At 52.5% G+C, this 21,425-nt stretch overlaps 2 protein-coding genes across 2 annotated transcripts; both read left to right on the top strand.

Annotated features, from left to right (window-relative positions):
• The first annotated feature begins 7,984 nt into the window (after positions 1-7,984).
• LOC123346649 (serine/threonine-protein phosphatase 1 regulatory subunit 10-like) lies at positions 7,985-10,507 on the top strand. The gene is made up of 4 exons (XM_044984126.1): positions 7,985-8,239; positions 9,670-9,769; positions 10,235-10,364; positions 10,493-10,507. Exons 1-4 carry the CDS (start codon positions 8,152-8,154, stop codon positions 10,505-10,507), a joined length of 333 nt encoding a protein of 110 aa, XP_044840061.1. The 5' UTR covers positions 7,985-8,151.
• A 732-nt stretch (positions 10,508-11,239) lies between these two features.
• LOC123346650 (serine/threonine-protein phosphatase 1 regulatory subunit 10-like) lies at positions 11,240-16,239 on the top strand. Its single transcript, XM_044984127.1, has 9 exons — positions 11,240-11,249; positions 11,453-11,608; positions 11,882-12,128; positions 12,617-12,692; positions 13,034-13,231; positions 13,717-13,828; positions 14,246-14,347; positions 14,695-14,787; positions 15,318-16,239. The coding sequence occupies exons 1-9, from the start codon at positions 11,240-11,242 to the stop codon at positions 15,683-15,685; spliced, it is 1,362 nt and encodes a 453-aa protein (XP_044840062.1). The 3' UTR covers positions 15,686-16,239.
• The last annotated feature ends 5,186 nt before the right edge of the window (positions 16,240-21,425 follow it).

Raw genomic sequence — 21,425 nt, forward strand, 5'->3', positions numbered from 1 at the left:
GATTTTCAGTGGCACTCACACTGCCCGGGTCCTGGGCACCAATACGGGGGGCTCTGCATTTTAATTTAATTTTAAGTGAAGCTTCTTAAACATTTTTAAAACCTTATTTACTTTACATACAACAATAGTTTAGTTATATATTATAGACTTATAGAAAGAGACGTTCTAAAAACATTAACATGTATTGCTGGCATGAAGACTTGGCACACCACTTCTGAAAGGTTGCCGACCCCTGGTTTAGAAGAATCCGGGTCTCGGTTCCTGTGTCTGTAAAGCCGCCCAGCGCTTCATCCTGTTCCCCTGAATTTCACCCCTCTTGGAATCCAGTCTGGGCAGTTTCACTCCTTTACATCGGTTCCTTATCAAAATTTTATTTTTATTGCTCTGAGCTCTTCATCCTAAACTTCATTAGTGTTGTGTGGAGGGATGTCATTCTGCCATGGAATTCTTATTTTTAATGGCAAATCATCATGGAAATATGAATAGTTGCGAGTAGTTTCAGCAATCACATCTCACGGTGACACTGTAACAGTCCCTGTTTCTATTGCAATGTTGTAATGTGAGGGCAGTGCTGACTGATTTCATGGGCTGCTCTCAAAACTCATCACACGAATGAAGTGAGCTTGATATGTTTTTGTTACACCTGCCAGACTGCGTCACACCTTTGTGAGCATGGCAGTCACAGGCTCACCGATACGACCATCCCCATGTATGACAGGGGTAACAGACAATTCTATCTGTCCAAGTTACATTTCTCTGGCAGTGCCTGGTTACAAGGCAAATATCCACACACATGCCCTCCCTTCCTGAGCACATACTGCTCCCAGTTTACGTGGGATTTATTAAAAAAAGAGAAATAACAACGAGGAGTCCTTGTGGCACCTTAGAGACTAACACATTTATTTGGGGATAAGCTTTCATGGTCCTAGCCCATGAAATAAGTTTGTTAGTCTCTAAAGTGCTGCAAGGACTCCTGGTTGTTTTTGCTGATACAGACTAACATGGCTTATAAAAGCGAAGTCAAGTGGGCCTAAACTCTTGTCAAGATAACTGTGTATGTGATAAAAGGACGGGAGGGGTGATGAGGAAGCTCTGAGAAATACAATTGCAACAGCTAACCGGAAAGAAGCTGCTAACGGGGGGAGGGAGGGGGAACCCACACCTCTTTAGACTAGAAAAACTTATTTTTGCTGTGTTACTGACAAGGAAGCATTAATGAGCAAGTGTGCTCATCTGGATGTTGCTATAGATCTATATAAGCTTCTGTGTTCTTTTTTTCTTTGTGGAACAGCTCAGAATGTTGCGTCTCAGCTGTCTCTCCTTTCGTGCTTGTATTATAATAAAGGAGCTTCAGGCTGTTCTGGTCTAAACACAACGCGTGGTTAATTTCCATGAAAATTTCTTGTGCCGTGACTAGGATCCACGGTATACCGCCGAACCGGAGGACCGCAGACCGTTCCCCACCAGACCCGGTGAAAGGTGAGAGACCCTTTAAATCTCTATTTTGGGTTTGCGGTGAAGGACTGGCCACAGGCTCTGGGTTTGGGTGAGCTGCGCGCTGGATCTGGACTCTTTTGCTGCCAGACACGCCTGACACCCTCCTGTATTGCCCCGGGAAGAGCCATGGGGATGGCTAGGTAGGACTTGGTTTCTTTGTATGTGCCAGTTTGAGTGAGGGTCACAGGAGCTCTTTGCAAAGCCCAGCTGGAGCTCGTGGCCGGAGATGTCTCTCAAGCAAGCCCTGTGACTGCAACTAGTAGGGCTGAAAAAAGGGCCCTGCCCGAGGCAGGCTGGCTCTGCATGGCCTGACCGGCGAGGGGCCTGCCTGGCTCTAGGATTGTGGGACCTTATCCTTTTCCCCATCCTCGGACAGTCCATGAACTCTGTTCGATCCTCTGGACAGGAATAAGGCGCATTATCCACTCCAGAACCAAGATCGGGGGAGACCTCCTTTTCCGTAACCTCTTTCCTCCCTTTCCCCTCCCAACCTGAAGGTGGTCTATGAGCCACTGACTAGTCTGACCATCTCGCCTGAAGCAGCAGAGTAAGCAGTGCCATTCTCTCTGAGACTAGCCGATGCTCTTTGCTGAAGGGGGTGTAGGAGGGTCGTGGACGTCCTCAACAAGCCTTTCCTGTGTGAGTGAAAATTGGAGGTGGTGGGTCCAAAATGATCCCCGTCCCGCCAAAAGGCACACCCGTGTACTACATGCACACAAATTACAGTCCTTTCACTTGCAATTTTCTGGAGAAATGGAATTGATATACCAGAGATGACCCAAAATTACAGTTTCCCTCAGGGGGAAGTTTTGGCCTTGACAAGATTGTGCACCTCAGAGGCGCACTTCTGGCCAATAAGGTTGGGCAAGGCCAGTTTAAGGCATATTTTGATTGGTATGGAAAAACAGCACCGTGAATCTCAAATGAGGAGTCTTAAGGACTCTCAAGAGAAACTTAAAATACAATTAAGAGAGGCAAAAGAGAAATTGCCTATTCCCCAAACCTCTGCTGGCCAGCAGCCATCTCTCTACCCTTCGAGACTTCTTCAGAGTACCCCATTGGCTCCATCCGAAGATCTTATTGACTTTTATTTGGGTTGCAGACATCTGGCTGCCTCTGCATCACCTCCACAGCCACACCAGAGTCAGACCAGAGTCACTGCTGGTTTTGGCAGGGGGGGAGTATGGATGGGCCAGTGGGATCAGCCTCTGCCTGCCTGGCCCTGGAGGTTGCCAGGAGAGTCCAGGGCAGTTCATTCTTCAGGTGTTGCCACCAGAGGCTCCGGCTGTTGCTAAGGGAGAGGAGTTTACACTGCAATGGGGGGCAATCCCCCAAAGTGACCCCTTTGATTCTGCTCTTTTTCTAGCATTTGGCTCAGAGATGCTGTTACTGGGAGGGTCTGAAGAGCCTGGGGGGAATCGGGGTGTGATATGGACTGAAGTCCCTTCTGTAACCTCCCCCATCACCCCTCTTGCCCCAACAGGCTGAGGAATCACGTCCACATTTCACTCCAGATCGTCCCGTCTGCCAGGAGAAAGGGAAGGGAAATGACTGTGATGGATCCAGCTCAGGTTAGGGATTTTCAGGGAGCTGCTAGGAAGGGGGAGAGAGAAGCAGGGAGGAGACAGGGTGTGATAAACCTGCTGATTTTCTGAGTAGGACCATTGGCAGTGGGGGAGAGGGACATTCACCCGTGTGGCAGGGCAGGGGTAAACCCCTTTTGAACTCTGCCAAAATGCTGGCTGTGGCCTGCTTTCTGGCCAGGAGACCAGGGGCAGAGTGGCAGGTATTCAGCAGGGAGCCCAGCTTCAAGCCCTAATGAGGGCTGACTCAGAGGAACATGCTGAGCTGAGTGCTGACAGCTGGGCTGAGGCACCAGGAGGGCTATTAATGCCCTGGGCAAACCTCAATCAGGAGGTTAGCCTGAGAGGCAACAGGAGGGCAGTTTCGCTGTCTCCTTACTAAGTAAGGACGCCTCAAAGGCCAGGGGGATCTGGGGGTCATTATCTGTCAGCAGGGGCGGCTCTACCGTTTTGGCCGCCCCAAGCAGTCATGCGCGGGAGGCGCCCCGGAGCCGCGGGAGCAGCGGACCTCCCGCGGGCATGACTGCAGAGGGACCGCTGGTCCCGCGTGGCTCAGCTGGACCTCCCGCGGCTGCGGACGGTTCGCGGATCCGGCAGCTCTGCTTGAGCTGCCTCAGTCATGCCTGCGGGAGGTCCAGCCGAGCCGCGGGACGAGCGCCCCCTCCGCAGTCATGCCTGCGGCAGGTCCGGTCGTCCTGGGGCTCCGGTGGACCTCCCGCAGGCATGACTGTGGCACGTCCGCCGGCCCAGCCTGCCGCCCCCTAGATTTGGCCGCCCTAGGCACCAGCTTGTTTTGCTGGTGCCTAGAGCCGCCCCTGTCTGTCAGGGGATCTGGGAACTGCCCGAGCACTGTAAATAAAGATACTTGGGTGAACCAGCAAAAGAAGGCGTGGAGGACTCTTCATTACACCAGGCCAAACACAGGGTGCAGGCACCAGAGGGTGGAAACCTGCGTGGACCCTGTGACACTGGGGGCATGTCTGGGATCTTCCTAGTCACGGCTATTTGTGGCTGCCATGGGAGAGACCTTGAAGTGGCTGGTGCACACCGTGCGGGAGATGCAGCAGGCCCAGCAGGCGGACAGACAGGCGCTGATGACGTGGCAGGTGGACCAACAATGGGCCCTTCAGGAGTTCATCAGGGAGCAGTCGGCAGCCCAGCAGCAGATGCTACAGAGGGTGGTGAGTCCAGCACCCGGGGATGGATCCAGGCCGCCAGGGTAGGGGCTTTGCAAGATGGGCCCCACGGATGACCCCGATGCCTTCCTGGGGACATTCGAACGGGTGGCTACGGTGGCCAGTTGGGAATGGGAAACCTGGTCCCTGTGGCTAGCACCATACCTGTGGGGAGAGGCCCAAACTGCATTCATTGCCTTGGACGAAACCCAGGCTAGCGACTATGATGCGGTAAAGGCCACAATGCTGGATTGGGTAGGACTCTCAACTGAGACATATCGCCAGTGGTTCCGGGCAGCCCGCTGGACGGAGGGCCTGCGGCCCAGGGCATTTGCCCAGAGATTGACCGATTGGGCCACCCGCTCGCTGAGGCCCACAGCCCAAATCAGGGAGGAGGTAATGGATCAAATAATCTTGGAACAATTCCTCCTGGGGGTCCCAGACCTGGTGCAGGTTGGAAGACATCAGCCAGCCCAGGTGGCAGATGCTGTCCAGTAACAGAAGAATATTTAGAAGCAGAGGGGCCCAGGCGGGTGGTGAAGCCCAGTAAGGGGGCAGGACCAGGAAGAAGCCTGCCGGACACTGCTCCCAAGAAGGGGTCAGACCCAGGGCCCACCCGCAGTCGAGAACTGACTTGTTGGCAGTGCGGACGCCTGGGCCATAAGAAACAGGAATGTCCACAAATGGAGTGTGGGCTGGCGGACTTTTGTGGGTGGACTGGGGGAGGGAGGCAGGGGGCACCCAATAGAGGGAGCAGAGGGGAGGTGAAGAGAGGGTTGAACCCTGACAAGTGCAAGGACCCCCCCCCCTGTGGTGCTCGGGGAAGGGGAGGGAGAAGGGAAAGAAAACTCCTAGAAAAGAAGCCGAGCACCTCGAGGTGGCACCAAAGGACCCTCCGGGCAGGAGTGCCAGGAGTGTGGCTCTCAGGGGCCCGAGGGAGATAAAGACCAGGGGGCCGGGGAACTGAAAGCAGAGGGTGGGGGGGTACCCGGGCGAGCAGGCGCCGCCAGACCAGGTCTGCGGTCTCTGCCGCACCAGGGGGCATACTAGGGAGGCCTGTCCCTACCGTGGATGCGGAGGAGGGCCTGGACACCCCGAGGAGGGCCCGCAGGGGGTACTGGCACTCCCACTGAGGGGTGGAGTTGTCCGCCTGAGGAGGGGCAGGGACAGGGTGAGCCTGGCAGCTCCTTAAAAGAGGGAGGGGTGTGGCAGGGGTGGGGTAAACCCTTTTAGAGCCCTGCCAAAACGCTGGCTGTGGCCTGCTTTCTGGCCAGGAGACCAGGAGCAGAGTCGCAGGTATTCAGCAGGGAGTCCAGCTGCGAGCCCTAATGGAGGGCTGGCTCTGAGGAACATGCTGAGCTGAGTGCTGACAGTGGGGCTGAGGCACCAGGAGGGCTATAAAAGCCCTAAACAAAGCTCAGTCAGGAGGCTCGACTGGGAGGAGACAGGAGGGCAGTTTTGCTGTCTCCTTACCAAGCAAGGACGCCTCAAAGGCCAGGAGACCCTGGGGAGGGCCTGGGCGTCACTATCTGTCAGGGGATCTGGGAACTGCCCGAGCACTGTAAATAAAGATACTTGGGTGAACCAGCAAAAGAAGGTGTGGGGGACTCTTCATTACACCAGGCCAAACACAGGGTGCAGGCACCAGAGGGTGGAAACCTGTGTGGACCCTGTGACAGCCCATTTCAAAAACAGGACAAACCCTCCCTGCACAGGGCTGGAGCCTGACCCCACTGGCCAAAGGCTGCTGTGAAATACAAAGGGAAGCTGTTAGGATTCCTGTCCCCAGCTCAGAGCTCTGCTTCCCGGATCAGCCTGTGGCTGGCAGGCGTGAGGGAAATGAGAAGACCCTGCCCTGCTCCGTGTGCTGGGGGGACAAGGAGCTCTCACCTTCTCCCACCTCCTGAAGCCTCCTGGCTGCTCTGGGGTCAGATTTTGCTACTCTGGCCCTCCCAGAGCTTCAAGTTTTTATTTCCTTTCCCTGTGGCTAGCGGGTTTGTGGCTGGGGCAACAGGCACTGAGTGGGGGACTCTTGTTGTTCCAGATGCCGGTGACCTTCGAGGAGGTGGCTGTGTATTTCACCCAGGGGCAGGGGGCTCTGCTAGACCCCGCTCAGAGAGCCCTCTACAGGGACGTCATGCAGGAGAACTATGAGACGGTGACCTCGCTGGGTAAGGGATTCCTGTGCCCTGAGCTATTAGAAGCCATGGGGTCTGCATGTCTGACTCTCGTCAGGTTCTTCCCTGGTCAGTTAGATTAGAGGTGAATGGGTTCCATAATGCACAGCTGCCGTGAGAGAGACTTGCATCTCCATGCCTTCTCGAGTGGGATACAGGTGTCAAAAGCTAATGGACATGCTAGCAAATCCTCATCCCTCCAGGTTTCAAAGGGACAGAATTCGTTCATTGTCCTGTCTGTGTTGATTCCTAGTCACATACAGAATCTCTGTTCACCTCCCTTCTTGGAAATAGCTCCAGCCATGGGGAGGGCTCTGGGCTCTGCAGGTTTAGAAATAGGCAGAAGTTTAACGCCAGAGCTGGGTGTGTGTCAGCCAGTCCCCCAGAGAGCACAGATCCTGGGAACTCCTAGTGAGGGTATAAAAATTCCCGTCACCTCCCCAGACGCCTGCCTCCCCCAAGGTGGCTCAGTGACCATGTTCCTGTCCTGTTAGGTTCCATATTCCCACCAGCACAGGAACAGGTTCCGTTCACACAGCGCCCTTTGTGACAGACACTCCCCCAGTGCTCCATGCGCCCTGTGTGAAGAGTTCAGTCACAGAGACCCCCTTGGGATTGTAACCTGATGTGCTGAAATAGTCACTGAGCCTGTTTTCCCTGCCAGCTTGGGCCCCCAGTACCCTCTCTTGTTGAACCAGACACGCTAACCTGCTGCAGCAAAGATTCAGGGTCCGGCCCATGCCCCCAAGCTGCACATCTTAACAGAAAACAGCACAGCAAGATACCTGTCTCCAGCACTGAGATACCCATCCCCAATAGGATCTAAACCCCAGATAAATCCGTCTTACTCTGTATACACATTATACAGGGTAACTTCCTAAGTGTTCACCCTCTTCATCACTACAAGAGAGAGATGCACAAACTGTTTGCTCTCTCCCCACCAGTAGCACTTGCACTGGGTTTATTAATAAGCAAAATGTATTAAGTATAAAAAGTGGTGGTTTTAAGTAATAACAGACAGAACAAAGAAAGTCACTAAGCAAAATAAAACAAACACGCAAGGCTAAGCTTAATACACTAAGAAACTGGTTACAAATAATAGTTGCTCACCTTCACATAAGCTTCTTTCACAGACTAGACTTCTTTCTAATCTGGGCCCAAACCTTTCCCCTGTTCAGTATCTGTTAGTTGCAGCAGACCTCTTGGGTGATAAACAGGGGTCTCCTCACCTAATTTTAAATCTAAGAATGATACATACATGCAAATAGGAAAACCATATTCAGTAGCTTACAACTTTTCTAATGATACCTTAAATGGGACCTTTTGCATAAAGAATGTTCCAATTGTGTCATATTCATATTGATTAAGCATATTTACAGTGTATGGAGCACCCCGTAACACCCTGATCTGGTCTGATTTCACTCCTGCGCAGGATTTCCCATTCCCAAACCTGAGCTGATCGCACGTCTGGAACGAGGGGAAGAGCCGTGGGTGCCCGATCTCCAGGCCTGCGAGGAAAGAGAGATCCTGAGAGGCACCCACACAGGTGAGGACTGACACAGAAACCATCTGGGGAATGAAGGAAAAAGTTGCAGGAGTTTCCTTTCCAGGCTTCCTTCCCTGTGAGTGTGTTTTGGGTGAGAAGTGGAGGCAGAATCCAATTGTTCAGTCTTTGTGTTGGGTTTTCCCTCTGTGCTATTCCTCTTTCTCCCCAGCACAATGACTCCTGTCTGGATTGTCTCTCTCCCAGCACATCATGAAAGAGTGAGTGAGAATGAAGAGGAGAATCATGATGCAGAAGTTCCTGGTAAAATGGAATCACAGGAGACCTTTATGGGAAGTGCTGCATGGAATTTTTCCCACTGCTTGGAAGAGGGAGAAGCCTGAGGAAATTGGCACAGGTCAAAGAGGCTGCTGGGAAACCACCCAGGGCAGAAAGTGGATTGAATCTATTAATGGTGGGAGAGGAGACCAGGATCCCAGAGCTCAGCAGACAAGGAAGAGACACCCTGGCGCTGCCTGCATGTGGGAAAAGATTCATTCTGAGCTCACAGCTTGTAACACATCAGACAATCCATACTGGAGAGAAATCCTCCCAATGCTTGAACCATGGGGAAAGCTTCAATAACAGCTTAGACCTTAATAACCACGGGAGATGCCACACAGAAGAGAAACCCTCTCAGTGTCTCGAGTGCGGGAAACATTTCATTTGGAAGTCAGAACTAATTACACATCAGAGATTCCACACACAAGAGACCCCATAAGTGTTTCATCTGTGGGAAAAGTTTTTCATGTGGAGGTCAGATCTTGTTAAACATCAGGGCATCCACACAGGAGAGAGACCCCATAAGTGGTGTTTTTTTGTTTTTGTTTTTTTTGATAGAATTGCTGCAAAGAAACCAAGATTTTTTAAAAAATATTTTTATAAATTTTAATTGCTAAATTGTTTTAGCCTTTGCAGAGTTAATTTTTAACTTTTTTTTTAAAAAGTGCTTATTTTTTAAAACAATATTTTAATTAACTTAGATGTTACCATTTTCATTATTGTTTTAGGGATGTAAATGTCCCATGCCTGTAACTGCTGCTTTTTTTTTATTTTTGCCATATATTTTTTTTTATTTGTTGCTTGATTGCTTACCTGGGCCCGATTTTGTTTTTTTCTTTTTGCTGAACCATTTTTTTTTTATTATGGCTGCCTGACTTTTTGCCTGGACCCAATTCTGTGTGTGGGTTTTGGGTTTTTTTGCTGAACTGTTCCTTTTTATGGGCACAAGCCTTGTTCCACTACCAATTTAGCAAGGAGGGTGGGCTATTTAACTAGGCCCCACCTCTTCTGTTTTTTTAAACATTTTTGCTTACAAGGGTTACCTTGGGGGGAGAGAGAGCTCAGTGGTTTGAGCATTGGCCTGCTAAACCCAGCGTTGTGAGTTCAATCCTTGAGTGGGCCATTTAGGGATCTGGGGCAAAAATCTGTCTGGGGATTGGTCCTGCTTTGAGCAGGGGGTTGGACTAGATGATTTCCTGAGGTCCCTTCCAACCCTGATAATCTATGAGTTATTTCCCATGAGGCTTGCCACCTGGACAGAACACATGGCCAATTGGTGGCTGCATTTCTCCACTGGGTGACCAATCCCAACACAAAAATCCTTTGGGATTCTTGCTGATGAGGTACTATGGAAATGTGTTGGGCTTATCCCCTTGCTGTATTCTGCTAACCTGAGCTCTGCTTTGCTGTAGGGTTGGAATTGGAGACTCCCTCACTGGTTCCTCTAAAGAAGAACCCCAACGTTGTAGTGGTGTCTGAAAAATACAACCTGATGCCGATGAAGAGACAGAGGTTGGTCTGAGCATCCTGCCCTGCTCTGGGGAAAGCGTCCCGACCTTGCACCTGTGGCTTCCTCTGTCTGCCTCACCTTTACACTCTGTCCCTCAGTCCTGAGAATCACTCTGTGTGGAACTGGGAGGCAGGACTCCTGGGTTCTATCCCTGGCTCTTGGGAGGGGAGTGGGGTCTAGTGGTTAGAGCGGTGGGGGTTGGGAGGCTGGACTGAGTGCTGAGGGGATTTGCCCGAGGCCCTGTGTGTGGTACAGGCCCAGCATTGGTAACCTTCCCCAAGCCACCCCTGCTTGCCCCTTCAGCCCCCTGCAAAGCAGCTCTAGGGTTGTGTGTGCTTCCTGTGTTCTGCATGCTAGATCATCACGTGATCTGGGCTTGCCTGCTCCTTGCTCAGGGCAGTGTCTGATCCCTTTCCTGGGCCATGACCTCAGCGTCTCAGTACCATGTCTGCTTTTCCCTCTCACAGCACGTCCGCCCCCTCTGGAGACAACCCACCATTAGAGAAGAAATGCAAGCCTCTGAACACCACCCCGAACAGCACCAAGGAAATCAAAGTTAAGATCATCCCCGTGCAATGTGAGTACATTGAGGCCCCGGTAGTCAGGACTCCTGGGTTCAGTCCTCAGCACTGGGCGGGGAGTGGGATCTAGTTGGTGAGAGTAACGGAGTTGCAGGGGTGGGGCTGAGAGTCAGGACTCCTGGGTTCTATCCCTGGTTCTGGGAGGCGACTGGGGCGTAGCATGGGGGAGGAGCGGGATAACACATGAAGTTGCAAGTGCGTGGAGCTTCAGTTTGTATAACCACTTTCGTTTCCCCCCCTCTCTGCAGCAATGGAGGGCTTGGGCTTCCTGGATGCCCTTAACTCTGTCCCCATCCCGGGGATCAAGATCAAAAAGAAAAAGAAAGTCTTGTCTCCTACTGCAGTCAAGGTACAAACACCTCTGGGTGGGGGCTGGTGGGTTAGAATAGGGCAGGGAGGGCTGAGAGGCAGGACCCCTTGGTTCTGTCCCCAGCTTGGGGAGTGGGGGGATCTGGTGGGTTAGAGCAGGGGGCTGGGAGGCAGGACCCCTGGGTTCTGACTTCAGCAATGAGAGGGGAGTGGGGTCTGGTGCAGGGACTGAGTCACTGGTTCACTTTCCATTACACTGATCCCACACTTCTCTGTGTCCCAGGCGAGCCCGTTTGAAGGGAAGCCAGTCCCAGAAGCGAGCGCTGTTAAACCATCCTCTCCAGAACCTGGTACTGCATCCAAGCCCATGGAGGTGGATCAGCCCGGCACTCCTGTGCTGGCAGTAGAAGTCCCCGAGCTGATGGAGACCGGTAAGGATGGGGAAGGCGTTGGAGCCAATGGGTTCTGTTGTGCTAACCCTGGGCGGGTAATAGGTAATAATTGGAGATATACCAATCTCCTAGAACTGGTGTTAGATCAGACCTGATGTTGCCACCCAGGAGGCCATAAAACCCATAATGCATGTGGCCGGGTGGGCCATGCTAGCTGGGATACAGCTGCCTTGGCGGGGGGGCAGCCCCTGTGTTAGCGTAACTGTGGGGCTGGCAGGGCTGTCTTCACCTGGGGGTCCTGGGTTGGGCTCAGGAGGCATTGGCACCGGTTGTTAGATCCAGGCTCCGTGGGGGTGTGTGATTGTGTCTGATCACTGAACTGCTCTGTGTCCCATCCCCGCAGCCTCGTCTGAGCAGAACTCGGACGCCAAGCCCTCCGAGAGCGCCGCTGACTCCACGCGGCTTACCAAGAAGGGCAAGAAGAAGAAGACAGTGACTTGGCCTGAGGAGAGCAAGCTGCGGGAGTACTTCTACTTCGAGCTGGATGAGACTGAGCTAGGTGAGTACTGGGGCATGGGCCTTTCCCTCTAGGGGGCACTAGCTCCCATCTAGCACTTGGGTTATGGGACATGGGGGGGCCTTTCCCTCTAGGTGGTGCCAGCTCTGCTCCAGCACCAGCGGACTACCTGGCTTCTGCAGGTGGGCAAAGGGATACAAGGCCTTTGAACTCCTGTTGTGGAGTGGGGGGAGGGAGAGTGTCACCCTTCCCATCAGCAGAGGCCTATCTGTCCCCTGACTAAACCTCTCCCCGTTTCTTCTCCTCCCCTGGCAGTCAACGTGAACAAGATCAAGGACTTTGGCGAGGCAGCCAAGCGGGAGATGCTGAAGGACCAGCACGCCTTCAAGACGGCGCGCCGGCTCAGCCAAGACGCCATGGGGAAGAAGGTGCCCTGGGTTTACCCCAAGCTCATCGACCTGCCTAGCCCCTTGGTGCAGCCGGGCAGCGGCAGCTGCGAGAAGTTCACCCAGGCCGAGAGGGAGAAGGGCATCCTGCAGGAGATCTTCCTCTCTAAGGAGAGGTGGGTGTGGCCCTGACGGGCAGGGCGAGGGGTTGGAAGGATACTGGAGGTGAGGCCGAGGCACCATTTCCCAGTTGCACAATGTAGGCTCTTTAACGGCCAGTATGTCAAATTTAGGGCCACCCACCTGAATCCAGCGTGCCTCTGTCCCTCTCTAGCGGCATATGAGCCGGCTGCTGCCTCTGAGCCTGTCGACTTGGTGGTTTGACTCAGGGACCACAGACCCTGATTTCAGCTCCAGACGTCCCAGCAGATGAGCCCACCAGGGGCCTCTCTAGGTTGCTGGGCACCAGGATCCAGCTCTGACCCTGCTGTCTTTGCTTCCCATGGCGGGTGGATGCTGGGTGGGTGGGTGGACCTGGCCTGTGAGGCTGTGCTGGTAGCATGGGGGTGGGGGGGCATCAGGCTGTGCCGAGAGCCCCACAGTAGGGGGGCTATGACCACATCTCTTGGTGCTAAGATCTGACCAGAATTTCTCCTCTCCACAGCGTTCCAGACAGTCTCCACGAACCCGACCCGGAGTCGTACGAACCCCTGCCGCCCAAACTCATCCCACTCGACGAGGTACGTCTGGCCCAGGGTCCTGGTTTCTCTATCCTGCTTTGAGGGACAGAAGGAGGGGGCCTGTGGGGTAGAGCAAGGGGATTGGTAGTCAGGACTCCTGGGTTGGCTCCTCACTGTGGAAGGGGTCTAGGGGTTAGAGCAGGGGGTTCATTTCCCAGCTCCCTGGGGGCTCTTCCTCACTCTGTGGCTCTGTCTTCCCTGTATAAACAGGGACGGGCTAGGGAAGGGCAAAGGCCCAGGAACCCGAGCGCCCAGCCATGACCCCCAGCCCCTGAGGCTGGGGCGTCCTCCCCACCCTCAGCCCATCCTGACTCCAGTGTCTTCTCTGTCCCCTCTCTCAGGAATGCACCATGGACGAGGCCGCCTACCAGGAAGGACTTGACTCAGCCGCCGCCTCGCAGTCTCTTGGCGGATCCCGGGCCTCCAAGCTGCCTCCAGTGCTGGCCAACCTGATGCCGGGCCCCGTGTTCCCCAAGAGCCCTCAGGACCCCAACCCCAGCTCCTCCATGAACGTGCAGGAGATCCGCCCCTCCATCACGGTAATTGGAGCTGCTGCGTAGCCTGACTGACCCTATAGGCTCCCCATAGTGGGAGGGTCTGGCACCAAAAGGGTAAACTCTGCGCTGCTCTATGGGTGGGGCCTCCCTGGTCCATCTTCCCCCAGAGCGGACCATTGCTTCCCCCTGTCACCCCACCACTGCTGGAGCGGACCATTGGCCTGGTCTCCCTGCCTCCAACTTGGGTGAAGTTCCAGCACTTAGGGGGAAGGGGAAACTCGGGCAGTGCACCAGCTGAGCAATCGTTGGGGTCGGGGGATGCGTGGGGCGGTGGGACTCTTTCCTATCACTCCCTTCTCCCAAAGCAGTTGAGTCAAGCCAGCCCCTGGCCCCAGCTAGAGGGGTTAATGGACTAGCACAGTGCCCTGGAGTTAAAGGTCAGAGAGAGCTCAGAGGGTGGTGTAGGGCGGGGGGGAGGAGGGACTCTCTGTCTAACCCTGCCCCTCCTGTCTCCCTTCCCTGCACAGGGCGGGCCCAACAGCCACAAGACGGAGGAGCTAATGAAGCAGCCGGATTACTTGGACAAGAACACACACTTGCTTGGCAACCTCCAGACACAGCCCCCGGGGCCCTCAGGAGGTAAGAGACCTGTAGGGAGGGGGCACTGACCCTGTTCTCTCCTCCCGCTGCTAGGAGAAAATCCTGTCCTGCCAGTCGCCTTCTGGCTTCTGTTTCTTTGCCTTCTGTCTGTCTCGATGGGGCGCCTGGGACTTATAACCCATCAGCTCCTACAGTTCTAGGGGCTCTGGCAGGTGGGTAATCCGAAGGACGTGACCTTGTTCGTTCGAGTGGCTGGGGCCAGGGGAGAGCAGGTGCACCCAGCATCCTGATGACATCATGGGTGTGCGAGTGCATGTCTGTGTGATTTTCTGCTTTGGGGGTTCCAGGAGAGGTGGCCATGTAAACATGTCCTTGGTTAGAATGGGAGGTTGCTGTGAAGGGATGGGAAGTGTAACCCCATTGGCTGTATTTGACCCCTCTGCTCTCGTCTTCCAGTGCCCCACGGGCTGCTGGGCCAAGGGCCTCTCGCCAATGGATTCCCACCTGGACCAAAGAACATGCAGCATTTCCCTCCCGGGGGACCAGGACCCATGCCTGGTAAGCAGGGAGCTACTATCTTCTGTGGGAGGGAGGAAACGGGGGGGGACGGGGGGGACGGGACTGTCAACCTTCAACTGGGGTGTGCCAGAGTCAGTAGGGCCTGCTGACCCCAGTGTGGTGCTAAGGGGGGTTGTGCTGCAAGGAGCAGGGTAGAGGCTCAGTAGGGGACACTGCCCTGGCAGTCAGTGCTGGCACCAATGCCCCAGTGCGGTGCTAATGGGGGGCTCAGTAAGAGGTGCTGTGTGGCATGGAGTAGAGTAGGGGTTTGGCAGCAAGTGTCTTTTTGCCCTTGGTGCTCAGACAGGGGGGTCTCTAACCTTTGTGCCTCTCTTCCCTGCTCCTAGGTCCCCACGGTGGCCCTGGGGGTCCTAACATGCTCCCAGGTACCAGCATGCTTGGTGGGCCCAGGATGATGGGCCCTTGCCCTCCCCAGCAAGGCAAGTTCTGGAATCCCCCTGACAGTGAAATGCGAGGAAACCCCCAGGAGGGTATGCAAGGGGGTGGGCCCGGCCCGGTGCCCGGCCCAGGCCCTTTCCACCGAGGGCGAGGCGGGGAGCCCCCCTTCTGGGATCATGGTGGAGGCCATGGAAGAGGTAATTGCAGGGGGCTTGGCTTACCCTCTAGGGGGATCAGAGGGCCATGGCTTTGGAATGGCCTTGCCCCTTTGTGGAAGGGGCCTGTGAGTCTCCCCTCCCCCATTTTTATCCAGCAAGTGGCAAGGGCCGATGGGGGAGACCCAGCATGCATTGCACCCATTCGATCCTACAGGCCCTGTTCCTTTGGGGGCGGGGCCTTGAGTGACAGAGAGCCCCCTATAGGCCTGTGAGAACAAGAGAGACAGTTTCAGCTGCAGCATTGCATCCTGGGAGCTGTAGTCTTTTTCCCCAGCCCCCGCCCTGCTCTGCCACCACCCTCTGGCCATGCCCTGCCGCCATGGCTGACCTGCACCCCGTTTTCTCTCACGCAGACATGTCGCACCGCCCCGTGTGTCGCCACTTCAAGTTGAAAGGCAGCTGCAGGTACGAGAACAACTGTGCCTTCTACCATCCCGGAGTGAATGGGCCGCCCCATTGCAGCACCCAGGGTCCTCCCCCCAGTCTGCCGACGCCCTGTGAAACCGCCCAACACAGCCGCCCCTGCTTCATGGACTCTGGGGTGCCCGCTGTCAGACTTGGGCTGCATCCACCACTTATGGCTTCTGTGAGGCCTTGTAATGCCCGGAAGAGGAAGAGGAAGAAGAAGAAGAAGCAACCCCCCCGATGGCTGCTGCTACTGAGGAACCACTGCGGGGGGAATTCCCCCCACAACTCAACTCCCTCCTGTATTTTAACATGATGGTGGCGCTGATGAGACATGACTTTGCACCCCCCCAGTGACTTTTTGTAAGCACTAGAGCTGCCGCCTGTGGGTTGTTACCACTGTGTACATCTCTGTGGAACTAGCAAAGGTGTAAAAGGGGGTGTTGCATGGCTGCCCTACCCGGCTCCGGGCTGTGATCTGTCCACAGGTTCGCCTGCTGCAGACCTAATCTGAAGACATTTTGCCTGGGGAGACTTGACCCTGAGGAGCAGCTGGCCACACTGCTTGGCTCCCCCCAGGGGTGAAAGTAACTTAAAGGACTTGCCGGTACGCCAGAGTCCTGTGGAGGGGGAGGGGCCTCAACCAGAAGAGGCGTGGCCTCTATCAGAAGAGGTGGAGCCTTTAAATCCCAGGGCTTTTAAATCAGGATTTAAAGGGCTTAGTGATTCAGCTAAAGCTAGGAGTTGGGCCCTTTAAATCACCCTCGGAGCTACCAGCTGCAGAGGCGGCTGGGAGCCCTGGGGTTTGGGCAGGGGTGAAAGTAATTTACATTTCTGACCCATATGGTCCAATCACAAGCAACCCACCTCTCCTATGTACTTCATGGATCCCTCCCATTGCGTGACATAGTGGCTTTATTTTCTCTATCTATACTACTACCAGTACTGTCTGTAATAAAACTTTACTATTGGAATAAGCCTGAAAAAGTGAAAACTCACTGTCACATTTTTCTCCGTGTCTTCCCTCCTCCTCCAGCCAGGCTGCTGACACTAGGCTCCGTGCTTTCTCCCTGCCTGGCACTGAGTAGCAGCTGCAGGGGTTTCCCTCTAGCTTGCAGCAGGGAGCAGGGAGGCTAGCTGAGGGAGGGAGAAGCCTGCCTCCTGCATAAGAACAGTTTAAACTCAGCTGTTCCCTGCGCGCTTCAGTAACATTTCAAAGAGGATCTGCAAGCAGTTTGGACATCACAACCATGATCCTCTGCTGGGGAGGGAATGGGATAGATTTGAACTTGGAAATGGTTCCTGATTTTGATTGTGTTTTTTGTGTCTGGGAGATCCCCTCATCCCGGGGGCAGAAAAGAACTGCCCCTGCCATGGTCACACACTGTTCTTATGCAGGCAGCAGCAGCAGGCATCTTAGCCAGTCTCCCTACTACAAGCTAGAGCCTAGAGGAGAACCCCTGCTGGGGGTGGGGCAGGAGGAATGCAGAGCCTTGTCTGCAGCCTGGCTGGAGGAGGGGGAGGGAGGAGATGAGAAACCAATGTGACAGTGAGTTTTCCCCTTCCACCTGCTTTGATTAGCTCTGGATTTAAGCGGTATTTGTTGTGTATATTAGTATTGGAGACAAGATCCCCACATCCCGGGGGCAGACAAGGACTGCCCCTGCCATGGTCAAACACACCCTTCCCCGCTCCCCCCCAGCTACTGTGACTGAAATTAACAAGGATGCCAGAAGCCACTCCTAACCCCAAGGGCTGAACCACTCAGAGAACAGCTGAGTTTAAACTATTTTTATGCAAGGGGCAGGCTTCTCCCGCCCTCAGCCAGTCTCCTTTTCTTACCAGTCCTCCGTACCGGCCCGTACCGGCTTACTTTCACCTCTGGCTCCCCCAGAAATACTGCCCTCCCCGGGCACGTGGTCAGGAGACTTCTCCCTCCATCTGGCCGCAGCAGGATACCCGATCCTTCAGTTGGGGAGGAGAGGGGTCCCTTAACCACTGCCCCCCACCCACTGAGCAAAGGGGGTGCTTGTTAACTCCACCCCCTTCATGGGGTCGTTGTAGATAAATCTCTGCATTCAGTATCTTCATATGACTTTGTATTATGTCTCTTCATATAACCTTGTATTAAGCCTATCCACCTATAACCTCTTTGTCTCAAGTCCTTTGATATAGGAACTTTGTATCAGATCTGTGGAAGAAAACAAGCCCTTGCTCTGCGTTTGTAAGCAACAAGGTATTTTTGTTGTTACATTTTTTACAACAATAACAACATTTCTAAACTAACCAAAAGCAATAAGTATTAACAATTTTATTGTAATAATATGATGGGGTTGTTTTGGAGCCTTAGTTACATAACACATTGGGTTTCATTAGAATATATGGTATTGTCTGTATTTGGGTATGTTACAGGGGTGGTAGTGGAGAAAATGTGGAGGTAGTGGCAGCAAGGCACCTTTGGTATTTGTTATCTGAAAGCCAATTAGGGAGAGCAATACATGCTGAACGTACTTGGCCAAAAACACAGGGTGCAGCTTGTGGAATAAACCCCAAAGTTCAATTAATACTACATTTCTAAGCATGGGTCCCACAAGTTTCTCTCTGCTAGTGTATAATTTTTTTGGTTTTTTCATCAGGGCCAGTTTTTAATGTCTTTTGTAGTCAGGTATCAGAGGGGTAGCCGTGTTAGTCTGAATCTATAAAAGCAGCAAAGAGTCTAGTGGCACCTTATAGACTAACAGGCGTTTGGGAGCATGAGCTTTCATGGGTGAATACCCACTTCGTCGGATGATGCGTGTAGTGGAATAGTCTGTTAGTCTATAAGGTGCCACTAGACTCTTTGCTGCTTTTGTAGTCAGGAGTCCCTGGATTTTGGTGGTTTCAGTGGCACGAGCATTCCTCCTTTCCTAGAGCAGTTGTGGTTTAGTACCATGCAGGAGAGAGGTTACCAGCACCTCGTCCTGTGGTATTTTGGGGTTTTTTTTAGCAGATGTTGGATGTATGGTGGTTTTGTCAGTGGACAAGGGAGAGGTTACTAGCACTTTACCTTGTTCTTGTCTCCTGCTGTCCAGAAGAAGGAAAAGTACCAGCAGAAGAGAGACTGATCCGTAGTCAGAGTGGTATTATCTCGAGGTGGAGGGGCCTTTTTGCAGTGAGAAGCATGGGTCCAGGCAGTCAGTCCCTGGCACTTCACAGCGGTGTTGGTAGTCAGCAGGACTTGGTAAGGGTCTTTCCAGCCTGGGGCCAGAGCAGTCTTTTGCTGATGGACCTTTATGTAGACCCAGTCTCCTGGTTTTAACGAATGGCAGGGTTGCTTTGGATCCTTGGATAGTGCTTCTTTCACCTGTGACTAAAGAGGCCTAACCCATTGTATTAATGGCTGGCAGTAATTATTATATCACAGTGAAGGATTTTGCAGGCTTAAAGCAGCAAGAGCGGCCCCACCGCTCCTGTTCAGTGTGTCCCTGGGCTCTCGCCATTACTGCCTGTCCAGGTATTTTGCCGGGACCCCTCTGTGACAGTCTAAACCAGCTTTCTGTGGTGTTTTTAAGGTTTCCAAAACAATGCGGTTTCAGGGACACGAAGCTCAGCTCCCCCTTTCACTATTTTATCTGTTTTGTATTTTTGCAGCCCCTAAACTTTTTGTTTTGTTTTTTTTTCTGCTGGCCTTGCTGTTTTGCAGACTTGTGCAGCTGGATTTCTCTTTTTTTATGGCTGTTTGGGCACATTCAAGCCCCCCTCTTCCTTGGCTGTTAGCCAAGCCTTGGCTGTGAGCAGTGCCCTTGAGCGTCTTATCTTCAGACTGAGCTTGCTAGCTTCAGTGTTGAGTTAACTCATTCTGATTTTTTTGGCTTCTTGTAACCTACAAAGGAAACTTTCACTTTTCACTTACACACTTTTTTTTAATTTAAGAATTAACACAGACCCATTGCCCATTATACAGTGCTTTAGTCTTATTTAATTTACGCCACATACACCCTTCTAGTGAAATGTCTTTATTACAGAACTTTGGAGCAACAAGCCAGGACAAGCACACCCACTTTTGAGGAGTCCACTCGGTACAACCTCTGGTGTTTTTAATAGCTTTTCTTTCTTCCCAACCCTCTGGCTTGATCCAGGGTACCCAGAAGGATTCCAAGTGTAATACGGGGAGTGGGCTAACTTTTTATGTCGTTGCTTCCAAAGTCTGTTGAGGTGCAATTTTAACAACAATTTTTTTTCAATTAAAAGGTCTGGCCAGCTAATTTCTTTTTTTTTTTTTTACTTTAGCAAGTGTATTAGAATTTTAGTGTGTCATGTTCCCTGATACTATCCAAAACACTGTTCCAAGTTGGATAAAACAAGTATTTGCATTTTGGTTTAACGCTTTCATTTGATTTTGAACTAGGCTGTCCTGTAGAAAAATTAAACACAACAGTTTTTGCCACAAGGCAAAGAACACAAGACATAATTTCTGTTGTGCCAGTAAATTCATGATGTGTTAGATTGCTCTGGCATCAGCTTTCTCTGATTTTTTTTTTTGAAAGACAAAAAGAACATATGTCTACCCCTTTGGGGGCGACCAGTCATTGCTTAACTTTTTTGTATACAAATACCCTTGCTGATTGCAGTCACAACAGAAGAATTACCCCCATATCCCCTGTTTGTTTTATAGGCAGGTCAGATTTTAGTGGCTTTTACCTTTTATCAGTTCAGTAATTTGCATTAACACAAATGTTTCTGGCTTGCTTTTGGATCCAAAGCCATTCACAACTTAAAACTCTTACTTAAAGGGACACAACCTTTACCAGAGTTCTGATTGCCTTTTACTTTTAACTTCCGCTTTCAAAACGCACAGTGATCTGAAAAGGAAAACACCACCTCTTGTATTCCCTTAGAGCCTAATAGGAGTTTAATTAAGTAGCACTGTGTATTTACTTTCCTTTTTTACAATATACACTGCATGTTTTTTCATGCTGAGGGTTTGGGGTGGGGGAGGGGAGGGTGAGAATATGCAGAGGAGTCTGTGCCTGCTAAGACACTCCCTTCCACGCCTGGAATGGAGCCAAGATCCTGAGTCCTGCTATACTATCAGCAACTAGCTCTGAAACCCACCTGCACAGTATCTCCTGGCCCTGCTAGCTACTGCTATTAGTTACTCTGGTAAGTTCAAGTGGCAGAGGGCTGGGTGGTGGAGCTAAAGGCTCCAACCTTCCTGGGTGTTAGTATGATGCCACAGCATTAAATTTGTTTTTTCAGTTTGCTTTTTAAAAAGGGGCCCTGTGCAGCAATTGCTCTGAGGGGACGGGTGGTGAGCACCTCCTGCTGCACTGATTGCTCTAAGAAATGGGGAAGGGAGGTGTCAGAGTCGGAGGTTTAATCCCCTCCTGCCTGGGCAGCAGGATTCTGTGTGGCTCCTTCCCTGCACCAACCTAGAGGCCAGGGTAGAGAGGCTGACATGAAGTGACCAGAACCAGCACCACACCATGCTGGTGGAATAGTGCCCCTGATTGTCCCCTGCCAGCCCTTTTATGGCTGAAGAGAAGCTTCCCCAGGTGCCTTGGCCCACAACAATTTGTACAATGGCCAACAGCCTGACGCTGTGGTGTCCCCCTCTCCAATCACCTCAGTGATATGTTAACTCTGAAACCTACTGATGGCTGTTGGGCATTCACAGGTGGTCCAAGGAGGACAGCTGCACAGTGCTCAATGAGCCAATCTACTCTACTGGCCAGTCAACTTTCCAGCCATTAACTCTGAAACCTACTGTTGACAGTGCAACTGGTAAATAGGACTTGGGCTGCAGGGGGCGGTAAGATGAACAGCTCAGTCTCCTCATCTTGTTTACATCATGGTGGGTGGGGGGGGGGGGTGAGTCTGAAACTGACCAACAATGACTTGGCCATCATTAACTACCTCATACTGAATCATGTTCATTGACACAGCCTGGATGGTGTCAGGGGGGAAACAGACCCAAATACAAGGTCACTTCCAGCCTTGACTCACCCTTGCCATATCTAGCACCTAGAGGGCCTGTTGCAGTCACCTTCAGCTCAGTTTTTTCCCCACCCCTGCTG

This window comes from Mauremys mutica, chromosome 12 (assembly GCF_020497125.1).
Source record: "Mauremys mutica isolate MM-2020 ecotype Southern chromosome 12, ASM2049712v1, whole genome shotgun sequence".
Taxonomy (NCBI): Eukaryota; Metazoa; Chordata; order Testudines; family Geoemydidae; genus Mauremys; species Mauremys mutica.